The 12,479-nt window shown below is 31.4% G+C and overlaps 2 protein-coding genes across 2 annotated transcripts in view; one reads left to right on the top strand and one right to left on the bottom strand.

The window, feature by feature from the left end:
• Smp_151920 (hypothetical protein) overlaps nucleotides 1-1,896 on the top strand; it is a gene marked incomplete at both ends in the record, with an annotated part of 43,719 nt that extends 41,823 nt beyond the window's left edge. Inside the window, one exon of the mRNA XM_018789928.1 lies at nucleotides 1,876-1,896. Coding sequence (XP_018655322.1) covers nucleotides 1,876-1,896 — 21 coding nt within the window. The remainder of the gene's footprint in view (nucleotides 1-1,875) is intronic.
• Nucleotides 1,897-3,145: 1,249 nt separating this feature from the next.
• Nucleotides 3,146-3,434, bottom strand: Smp_151930 (hypothetical protein; the record flags this gene model as incomplete). The annotated part of the gene is made up of 2 exons (XM_018789927.1): nucleotides 3,146-3,170; nucleotides 3,274-3,434. The coding sequence occupies 2 exons, from the start codon at nucleotides 3,432-3,434 to the stop codon at nucleotides 3,146-3,148; spliced, it is 186 nt and encodes a 61-aa protein (XP_018655321.1).
• Between the last annotated feature and the right edge of the window lie 9,045 nt (nucleotides 3,435-12,479).

Here is a 12,479-nt window from a genome sequence, read left to right as displayed (position 1 = left end):
TTCGTCCTCCTTGGGACTCGCCAGTTAAACTGAGTGGATAACGCGATGGCGTTCAAGCGAAAGGTACCGGGTTCGAGTCCCAGAGTGAACATCAACTCTGAGGTGCAGGTACATCCAGCTGACGAGTCCCAAATAGGACTAAACGCGCGTCCTGGATTCCACTGCTAGCTACTATTCATCTTTGCTTCCATATTACTGAACATAAACATGTTCAGTAATATGTACGGATACTAGTGCCTGATTACTTTTTTAATATAATTTCTCACATTCTTACCCATTAATTTCAAGGATAAACTTGTTTATTTTTGTAATTTTGTTACAGAAACAAAACAAATAATGTTTTAGACATTTCTCAAAACTTGTATTTGTATAACCAACCATTTCAAACAGTAATATAAACTAAACATTTTTGTATCAATATATTTTTCAAGTATTTCTCCATTAAGATGAAAATATTGTTAATTTCGAAAGGGTTGATTGTTCAATCGAGAGTATTAAAAAACGATTTGATTATTATACTCCAATTCGATTAGATACAGTACTTAAGCTTTTATAGTCATGTTTGATAAACTGTCAAAGTGTTTTTAATGAAAGCTTTCTACTAAAGAGCTTTAAAAAACCTAACTTATCAGAGAGACTCTAAGAAGCATAAAACTACAGAGGAAAGTTTTCCTAAAACTCTAATTATTATCTAAACACATAAATATTGGTACAAGGAAGCACCAGATACATAAGCGCCACAAAAGAATGTCATTTCATTTAATTGTGTGAGGGCTGAGATACTGCCCAGGTGCCCAAACTGAAACAGGTGGTTTTCTTAGGGAGCAATACCCGGAGCCTTAGACCTAAATGTCTGATCCACAAGGCAGTGGAGCATCGTGAGGAGATGGTAGCCGGTGACCAACGATTGATTCATACGCCATTTGTTCCCTAAGGATACTGAAATCCATATGCACCATTGGTTTGGAATTAGGGTTTTCCAACTTCCCTAGGTGAACTTTCCGTGTCCATCAACCCGGTTAAAGCGCCGAACATTCCCTTTTCGTCCTCTTAATTTATTAAACAACACCCCCTTTGAGAGAAGGCAGTGAGTAGGAGTTCCCTGGCAGAGGCTGTATATGTGTGACCATGTGAGAGCATTTGGAGAGGGAGAGCGGACTCTCCCCACTCTCGACCGTACCAGGGCATTCGGGGGCTTTCCGAAAACTGATCATTATTGAATGATTACAGAAAGTATAGTAGTATCGGTTAGATACATGAAGTGAAATTCATAGATCTAAAGTGAATGTATGTGAAGGTAATCAAGTTGAAAAGTGAATTAATCAAAACTAGAATGCAGATAATTATCTGTACACTGAAAGGTATATCATCCTCTAATTTTGATATATAGCTATATTTATTGAAGCTACAAACCAATCAAATATTTTATCTTTTACGAATCTATCAGAAGCAAAGCGAAGAAATCCAATACATTCACCACTGAACTTTAACCTATTTAAGTTTATGAAAGGGGAAACTAGTTACATAAACTTCTTAGATTTAAATTCACAGATGTTTACTTGTGTATTCCTATTGTTATTTAGGACTTCAGTTGATCAGTCACTTATTGGCATATGTACATCCTGTGAGGACTGCCTTGACATTACCTTAATTAACAGCTTTATAAGCAAAGATGGGTAGTGACTAGCAGTGGAATCCAGAAAGCACGTTTCGCCCTATACTTCTTAGATTTATTTTACTGAATTCACAACTGAAGGGAGTTTTTTCTAATTAATTTAACAATTAATTAAACATTTATATTTTCTTCTTTTTTTCTGTTAATTTTGTCACTGTTGATGTCATTGTTATTATTATTATTATAGGCTACACATCAGGTATACTTTATGGATTTATTAGATAATTTTGGTTTTCCTGAATTTGAAGAACCGGATAAACTCAGACGTATTCGTGAACGTTGGCGACCAGATGATTCACCACATCCTGCTTTAGTTGGAGATTTTACCTAATTCAATATTTTAATTTAATCACTAACAATATACACTTTATAAATAATACCTATATATATATAAGCTATTAAATATATGTATTCATACATCTTTATTCTAACTTACAGAACCTTATTTCAATTATTTCATTGTTTCTCTCTTATTTAATTGTAGTGATAGAAAACATTTATGTTTTATTATTTCTGTAATGTGTTTCTGTTTAAATAAAATACCAAATATATATTCATTTAAGTATTTTTATAAGCCAACCCATCAAAAAATCTAATGTACTTGTGTTGAATGCACAAATATCCAGTTTATAAGAATATACACTATTTTAGGTAAGTTTATTTCAACCCTGATTAGGTTACATATTGAGATCGTTGAGTAAAATGTCTCAGAATGGGTCAAAATGGATCAGATTCGTTTATTCTACATCTTCTAAATCTTGAACTTCAGTATTCCTTCATATACACCTTACCATCCATCTTTTGGAATTATATTCCCAATGTTTAGTCTTTCTTATTATCATTACTTTTGTAATATTTCGACCACTTTGTTATTTGTTTTGTTATTTTCATCTAGTCATGTTAGTTGTGCTATTCCAATCTGACCTAACTCAAATCTGTACCAAGTTCAATGTTGATGACGTCTGTATGTTTGGAAGATATTGTATTGTTTTCTAAAGACATGAAAACCTAAGTCAGATATCTAATCATAAAGGAGAGTCGATGCTAAACATATAAACGTATCGGTATATCTAATCTAGTGTTATTATAAAAACCCTGAGATGAATGACAACATTTCAGCTTACCTAAGGTCCTGGTTATGTATTTTACAAATATATTAAATGTTATAGAACCCGGATTTAGGACATCATATTGTCAAAGTCCATTAATCCAAAACATGAGCCCAGATATACAACTAAAATCTTTTTCATACTTTTATATAATTATATTATTCATACTAGAAGAATATCATCAATTTTATAAAAATTTAAATGAATACATATCAATGCCTTCAGGAGTATAATGTATCATGTTCTCTATATGTATTTTAGCTTGGTCTTATGTGAAATACATAGAAATTCAATAAGTGTACATTTTTCCTTAAATTAATTTAGGTACAAAAAGAAAGATTTACAGTTAGAATATAAACAATTAGACAAATTGATCTTTAATAACCTTCACGTTTAACATAAGCATAATGTGTTGATTCCCAAATGCCCAATTTTCGATTACCTCTTTCCACCATTCCAGTTAATAAATAACCATGATAAAAATCAGCATCTATTATACTTGTAGTTAAAAATAAACAGAAATGTGGCATTTTTTGTTGTTTACCAGTTGAATCCTGTTTGAATTTTCCAGTGATAAACATTGAACCTTCTAATTTAGTAAATGTAACATGTCCAATAGTTTCATATCTCTTTGTTCCTCCACTTGTCATCTACAGAATAAAGGTGAAATAATGGAGAAGGATTTATTAATTATTTAAATTATTATAAGTATCTAATCGCTTCTGATTTCTAGACGGTTATACACCAGCACACCAGGTGATTTGATTAGCTTGGTGCTATAAAAAATGATACACTTTATTTGTTTATCAACAAAAAATATATTAGTTTTCACTTTCAATTTACTTATTTGAACACATAAATATTATTACAGAGGGGCACCAAATACATATGCGCCATACAAATCACTTAATTTGTGTGTAGGCTGTGATACTGCACGAGTGCCCAGATCGAAGCAGGTGGTTTTCTTAGGGAGCCATACACGGAGCCTTCAACCTAAAGGTCCGATTCACAAGGCAGTGAAGAAACGTTAAGAGATGGATTCCCATGATAGCAGGTGACTAACAATTGTTCCATACTCATTTTTTCCTTCAGGATCCTGGAGCTCATGTGCACTATCACTTTGGAATCCGGGTTTTCCAACTTACCTAGGTGGATCTTCCATATCCACCAACCCGATTAGAGCGCCGGACATTCGCTTTTCGTTCTGTCAATTTCGTAAACAACACCCCCTCCACGAGAAGGTAGTGAGTAGAACTTACCTGATAGTGGCTGTGTACGCGTGGCCATGTGAGAGCATTTCGAGAGGGAGAGCGGAATCCCCCGTACCAGGGCAATTGGAGGATTACCAGGGCATAATTATGTACACAGTATTAATGACCTTTAATAAATCATACTATATGAATTATATCTATGTTATGAACTTTGTTTGTGGATTCTGTCTAAAGGTCTATATCTGTGATCAGATTTATTAGGTAATAAATAAGTAAAGTTGTCATACTACTCTAATAACGAAGTTATCAACAAATATCTTTGTGTAATCAATGTGACACAGAATGGAATTAAAATTATAGATTGTTTGTTCCTTCTAATACGAATTTTACGTAAAACCTAATATATTATAAATTTGTCCTTGTTAAGTTTATTCAAAGTGAGCTCCTAATAATATGCTAACATTTATTCAGTAAATCATAAAGATTCTGAAAAATATCCTGGAACGGTCAATAATTTTATTTGTACGATCCTTAAATCTTTACTTTGTAATATAATTTCTAGAAACTTTCAGGAAGTCTGAACACAAACATTGTGAAAATTGTTAAAAGTTCCATGATAATAGTATTTATGATCTATAAATGAACTTAAACTAACTTTTTCCTGAATACATCAGTATATGTAATAAAAACTCTCTACCTATAAATGCAGAAAACCTACTGTAAAGATTTAAAGAATGAAGAATCCCTGTCAAGTAGCCATAAACTTATAACTTTTAATGGTCTTTAAATAACAATTTTCGATTCCTGCTATTTAATTACTCATCGGTTAAAACGGGGTATAAAGCTTCTAGTCTGTTCTTAGAGTCCCTCAAGCTAGCCAGTAAATTATAAATCTAGCTTATGTAAGTATTTACATTCTTACCTAATAAGCTTTTTGCCCAATGCTAAGCTCACCAATTATAATTCACTTATGAAATTTCTTCATTGAGTAAAACAATATTGAAAAGTTGCCCTATAGCTCATTACTACCATTTTATCACCCACATTCTTTCACAGTATTATACGCTGACTAATGTTTCACACTTCTTCGTCGATCTTTTGGTCTGTGTTCTGTATTTTCTATGAAATCATTTGTTTTCCATGTTAGTTATATCTCAAAATAATCTAAGTCAAACGTTCATTATGAACCAGGAACCACTGGATAGATAATTCTACTTAGTGCGACACTCCTTAGAAGTGTACACCCATGATACTATTGAGGATCAAACTCAGTAACTTTGGTCTCACAGAGAACTATTAGCCTCTAGACTGTTGAACTGTCATTCAGTAGTGTACATGTCTAACTTCAATCATTTTACAACATTACGTATCCTTCAAACATTTGGAAGACAACAACCTGACACATTTGAACTCCATTATTAAAATTGGTCCACATACTGTAGTGGACAAGAAGACGAGTGGGAACAATCAAATGTATTTGACACAAAAATTAAAGACTATCTCATTAAAATCTGACAACCATACAGTAAACAGTTAATTTGCAAACTATCAATTAATTGCCTTAATCTTTACCGTTCCTTCTGCAAATATCAGTCCACAGTCTCCGATTATTATTGTTCATACATTTTTATATCAATTGCGTTTCCTTTCCGTTTTTTCCTTATCGATCTTCTAGTGAAATACGTTCTCTGTCTGGCCATCGTCACATACTACTTATATGGATGTAAGCAACCCACACCACAATACCACAAATGAAAACAATTAGCCAATCAAATATAAACAGATAAATAATTTTAAACTTTTAATAATTCTAATTTACTTGAATGACTTTACACCAATTTTTTATAAATCGATTAAATATTAATAACCATTTTGATTCAGAACTTGGATATGGCCAATTTTCACATGCTTCCAATTGAACTATAAATTTTCTTATACCATTACGTAATAAGTGACGACAAGGTATTCCACGATTTTCATAATAAAATAGTTGTACCATGAAATGATTATTTTATTTCAATTAAATCTAATAATTGTTAAAAAGAAAATTAAAAATCAAAATATATTCTTAAACAATCTAACATATACACTTAGTATTGTTGGTTTGAATCTTCCCATTGATGTTTACGACTGCAACTGGTCAATCTCTAATTAGCATATGTACATACTGTGCGTATTGCCTCGATTCCACTGCTAACCACTATCCATCTTTGCTTACAATCTAACATATACTTAAAATGAAATTTTAAAAAATAAAGAGCATCTTTCTAACAAAGATGGATGATAGTTAGCAGTGGAATCCAGGACGAGTGTTTCATTTTATTTGGAACTCGTCAGTTGAATGTACCTATATCTCAGAGTTGATATTCACTATAAGATAACAAAGAAGACAGAAGTGTTAATTTCTTATAATGCAAAGTTTAAGATATATCAGTAAACTATTTTATACTGTCTATTTTTTAGAGATCTTTCAATGATTAAATACATTAATGTTTCTTCTTCTAATAAACTATCTCAGGAAATCCTTTTTCTTATAAGTATATTAAATAATAATGTAAACAGTAAATATTTCACTGTCGAACTGTAGTGCCGTGCTTCGTTAATCGTTCACCTTGATAACTGTTATAATACCAGTCTTAACAGTGCGTAAAATGAGAAGGCAAAGAGAAGCGGCTACTACAATTTATTGTCAAATAACTCAAGCCAAAAAGCTACCAGCACCTGAGAGAATATCAACGAGCGAGCGAGCAGCATGCGAACAAGCGAACGAGTATCAAGCAATTACATAGACAATTTATGGTCAAATCTTATAAGGGCACAGCAAAACAAAACAAAAGCTGATAATAGGATTTGCGTGCATACATATATGGGGCGAAGTATGAGTAATCGAACGATGCTTAAGCAATTAACATTTTGGCTAGATTGTCATATACTCTAGTGGTCATAACAGTACAAAGAATATGCCAATTGTTATTATCCAAATGACGATGCCTGTTAAGGAAGTTAATAAAAAGGGCTTAACCAAAATTGACTATAATCGAAATTGATTGTAGGATGGTTGCTATAGCACAAATTTAATGCTTTAAAAAATCTCTTGAAAAAATTCATAATGACGCAAATCCAAATGAAGTTTCTGAAGTTGTTGAATCAAATAAAACCTAGAATGTGATGAACAGTAGTAATTTTATTGTTTAAATATAGAAACAAGAGAAGTGATAACGGAGACCAGTCTTCAAAGGACAATAATGATTGATTTTGTCAAAATGAATCCTTTTATGATAAAAAGTTTAATATCTTGTCTCGGATTGAATAGGGTTATGTATATAGTAAAAGTTGAACTGATATAGATATTTTGAATATGATACTTTCTACAAAATGTGCAACTAATCTCAACTGCTATCATGACGGTTCTCAAGGTAAACATTTAATTATATCGGTTATCATACTTTTTTATAATCCTGTTCACAAACGGTAAGATCTATAAACAACTACTGAAAAACCTCATTAGAGATTTCTATGCGTAAATTAGATTCCTGGTTTTCGACAAATCCCGGATGTACAAAGATGAATATCATATGATTTAAAAGTACCCCTCTAAATAATGTTAAAGTCATATTTCAGATTACTCAAGCAACCCGAAAAAATAAATGATATGAAATCAAGCTTTATTATTCTTAATCTTTGCATTCATTTCTCAAAACAAAACGAACATTAATTACAGCTAGTATACCTTGGTGCATATAGAATCATAAAAATTCGTAAATCCATATCAAACTATTCAAATACAATGGCTTACTTAATACCTCTTCATTGAATCCTATTTTATTTCCTTTTTAATTACCATAAAAAGTTTAAGCACTAAAATAAAAACTTAAATTTACGGTAAATCTATAAGACAGGTACCAACCAATCAGACTCACATCAAAGAAATCAATGTTGCTACTCATATATCAAAAAATGATACTGACTCAATTCTAACTAATTTCAATGAAGACATTTAAGTTAAATAATTACAAGATGTTGGATAGTTTAGGAAAATATTATGCGATTGAGAACATTAAATGATATCCAAAGAATGTAAAGGAAATTGAGAAAGAAATATAAAATATTGAAAAGATAACTGGTTTGTTAATCTAACTATATTAAGGTTTCAAATATATAAAACAAGAATTTCCAAGAAATTAATTTCACAAAAGTTTTCAACCAAACATTTTTCATCTTGTTAAAACGCATGTTCGAATGAGAACAAAAGAGTATAAAGATAGTTGGGAAAAGTATATATTCCCTTCCAGATATGAACATGATTTAAAACAAAAACTATTCTAACAATTTAAAAATAAATAAACTTATACAAATGAGCAAAGGTGGATAGTGGATAGCAGTGGAATACAGGAAACGCGCTTTCATCCTATTTGGGACTCGTCAGCTGGATGTACCTGCATCTCAGAGTTGATGTTCACTCTAGAATTCCAACCTAGTATAGTTTGCTTCAAAAAGCATCACGTTATCCACTTAGCTAATGAGTCCTGATAGCCACTTATTTGTACAATGGGGTGAAGTTTAAATTCCCTTGATATTGTTCTACTTGAATATTAATATTGATGTTTAGTGCTGCACTTGATCAGTCTCATATTGGCATATGTGCATAGTGTGCGTATTGCCTCGATATAGCCTTAATTTACAAGCATTATAAGCAAAGATGGATAATGGCTAGCAGTAGAATCAATGGGAAGATTCAAACAAACAATACCAAGTGAATTTATACAAATGAGTTCTTTTTATAGAACAAATTAACTTATGATAAATCGTGAGAAAAGACAAACCCTCACATGGAATCCTGAAGGTCAAAGGAGAAGTCAAAGACCAAAAAACACATCACGGCAAGAAATGGAGGCAGACATGAGAAGAATGAGCAAAAATTGGATAAAACTAGGAAGGAAGGCCCAGGACAAAGTGGGTTGAAGAATGTTGGTCCGCGGTCTATGCTCCATTGAGAGTAACAAGCGTAAGTAAGTAAGTAAGTAAATCTTGAGAAAGTTCTAAATCAAGGTATCTATACTTTTTTAGATTTGTTCATTACATCATTTGTTTTCTGATTGATTCAAAGTAATATAAACCTATCAATATATAAGAATAAACTAGTTTATTTTTACATTCTACTTTACAATTAGTCATTCAATAAATTTATAAGTTCATTTTATGCTTTAAGCAACTCTAAGAGTTTTCTTCTTATTCACTAATTTATTATAAGATAATTAGATTTTATATAAGGTAAAAGAAATAAGTAGATAAGTACTTACAAAGTGGTTTGAAGAGAAGAAAAGTAACCTAACAATAATACTAATCATAAAAGTATAGAGTTTTGATGTAGATGAATGCTTATTTGGCCAGGAAACAATTTATTAGTTGTTAGAAAGAAAGAAGAAAGTAATTTTCCTATCACCTATTGATTTCTCATTACCTACTTAGTTTATATAATGAACACAAAAAAAAATATTTAAAAAAAGGCAACATAATTTCCCTTGATAAACTTCTTTTCTTATTCACATTGTTATAGCTAAGTTTGTTGTTTTTTGTGCAATTGATGATTATAATTACTGATAGTGAAAAGGATTGAAATTTGTAAAAAGTATTTCCACAGTTGAACTCATGCGTTGATCTAAGCTAGATGACCATTGAAAACTTGGGAGCACTGGAAAGTCCTTTTGTCCTAGTATAGGACTCCTTAACAATGCGTATCCATAATCCTGAACGACGGACTTGAACCCTAGACCTTCGGTCTCGCATATGAATGCTTAACCTTTAGACTACTGATCCGGAATCCAACGGTGTTAATATCTAACTTCAACCAATCCAATTTCGTGTTTTCAACTAGCTTAAATCGACCAATGAATTCAAGTGTGAAAATATTTTCAATAAAATAATGAAAATGAATAAAGATGTAGTCGAAGGTAAATGAGGAAAATAATAAAATTGGTTAAGCGTAAAGATGGGATAGAAAACAACTTATTGAAATACTTAAGTATTGTTAAATTTCTTTTATTTCAGTTATTTTGATATTAGTTTTATAAGCTACTTAAATTTATTGAAACATATAATCTAATTTAAGTGAGAAATCACTTGAATAGATTTTGATTACAGTAGTGGTGTATGCCACTTATGTTGACAGATATCATTAGTACATAACACCAATCAAAGGTGGAAAACCTGGCAGTAGAAGGTTAAGAACATCGAGTTGAAGAGAATAGAAGGGAAAATAGAAAGGAATTATTAACTTGAAGAATTATACAGAATGTGAGGGACAAATGATGGAAATATGCAAATGAAGTATTCAACGTATGGTTCTTATATTTAGGACCCATGTTGGTTCATATATAACAGTTATACTGATAAATAATTGTATGGGAATATAATGCTTTGGAGAACTAAAGACGGATAACACAATACAATTATGGTTTTTGTCACAAATTGACATCCTTTAAAGACCCATCAAAAACTATGTGGAACTGAACAACTTTCTTGTTCTAATTTATGACTAATCAATAGTGTTAACCTTTAAATCTACAAATAATATCCTTCACTCGTTTCAAATGTTATAATAAGCATTGATAAATCTGAACTAGTGAATCAAGGTACATTAATACACGTTCTTCGATTCAGTCAATTCATAACACTATCTGATTAGTTACTAACACAATTCTCATTTGGTTTAACGTGCATAACTGATGAATAAAAAAACAACAGTATCCTCACTAATAGCTAACTTTCAAATGACTTTCCGATGAATAGCTAATGAAAATGGATTTAATCAATTAGTATTATTTTGTTTTCTATCCTTTGTGGATTTTTCAACACAACAATAAGTATTATCATATCAAGAAGAAACAGCTTTTCTATTCCCTATAGTCATCATCGGAATATATAATTTCTCCTTCCAATTTATAATTTATTGGATAACAAAACCTTTCAGAAGTCAATATTTTTTTACTTTTATGATTGTTTCTTATATTAACAAACATGATAACAATCGAAGTTATCTATTCAACTTCCTAATAAAAAACATATCTCGGTTTATTCGAAATTGTGTTTATTATTTATAAGCAAAAATGGATAGTGACTAGCAGTAGAATCCAGGACGCGTATTTCGTCCTATTTGGGACTCGTCAGCTGGATGTACCTGCATCTCAGAGTTGATGTTCACTCTGTGACTCGAACCCAGGACTCAGTAGCTGAGTGGATAACGCAATGGCGTTTGAAGCGAACTATACTGGATTCGAGTCCCAGAGTGAACATCAATTCTGAGATGCAGGTACATTCAGCTGATGAGTCCGAAAAAGGACGAAACGCGCATTCTGGATTCCACTGCTATCCACTATCCATCTTTGCTTACAATATACTTTTTAATTTACTATTTTTTATTTAAAACTCATTAAATGTTTTGAGTTTTTAATCATAATTAACTTCATCATTATCATTTAAATCTTCAAAGATGACATACAACCAATAACAGAAAAAAACAAAACATGATAAGTTTTGATGATTTCAGATATATAGATAAATATAGTCTGTTAATTAGGTTTACTTTTTTTAAAAAAAATCTATAAAAATATCCTGACTTTATTTGTTTCCAACCATATTTTAAAATATTATATAAATATATATGGTTATATTTTTTGGTAGTGTTAAGTTCTCTAAGCTTAATGGTTTAATTGAGTAGTTTCCATTTTCATTGTAAATAATATCTTCAGTACCTCGTTCATGAAAGAGGCGTCCACAAATCACTTAATACAAATATGTGTATGTAAAAATTATGTATATAAATAGTTCATAAGTACTAATTGAAAATTGGTAGTGAGACTGTTGAGATATGATGGTGATTACAGGTAGTCAACAGTGAACTCTGCACCTAGGTCTCGTGCTACTTGGCACTTGTCAACAAAATGTACCTGTAATCTTGAGGAAATTGATGCTCCCTGACGGATTCGATTCCGTATTACCCAGCTTCATAGTCAGAAACTTTAATACTGGGCATTCCTGGACGTGACTAACCTCCTGTTGGACTGAGACGTATTTACAATTGATTGATCACTGAGTGGTGATCAATGTCATGTGTGTCATGACCTTCTTAGTGCAGATCGAATCCTATCGACCAGGTTGCAATGTGGCTACTAGTCTAGCTGATTCAACACTGTGTGCTCTTTATAAGTAACAAAAAATCCTGATAATTGACTTGAGTTTATAAAAATTCTTTAAATAGTTTGGAGCTTGTATAAACTCATTGATCTGAAATATATTCACAGAAATCTACTTCTTAACTTACCAGAGACTATGTTATTCGAAAAATATTATCGATAAACTTTGTTTTTCATTTATATTTATTTCATTGTAACTTAATTATTAAACTTACAAATATATTTGTATGGTATTGTGATATGAAGTTCATTGAATGAAAATACATTTAGTGAGACTATAATTTATAGACGA

The sequence above is a fragment of the Schistosoma mansoni genome, chromosome W (assembly GCF_000237925.1).
Source record: "Schistosoma mansoni strain Puerto Rico chromosome W, complete genome".
Taxonomy (NCBI): domain Eukaryota; kingdom Metazoa; phylum Platyhelminthes; class Trematoda; order Strigeidida; family Schistosomatidae; genus Schistosoma; species Schistosoma mansoni.
Note: the sequence above shows the minus strand (reverse complement) of the source record. Positions and strands in the feature narration are given on the sequence as shown.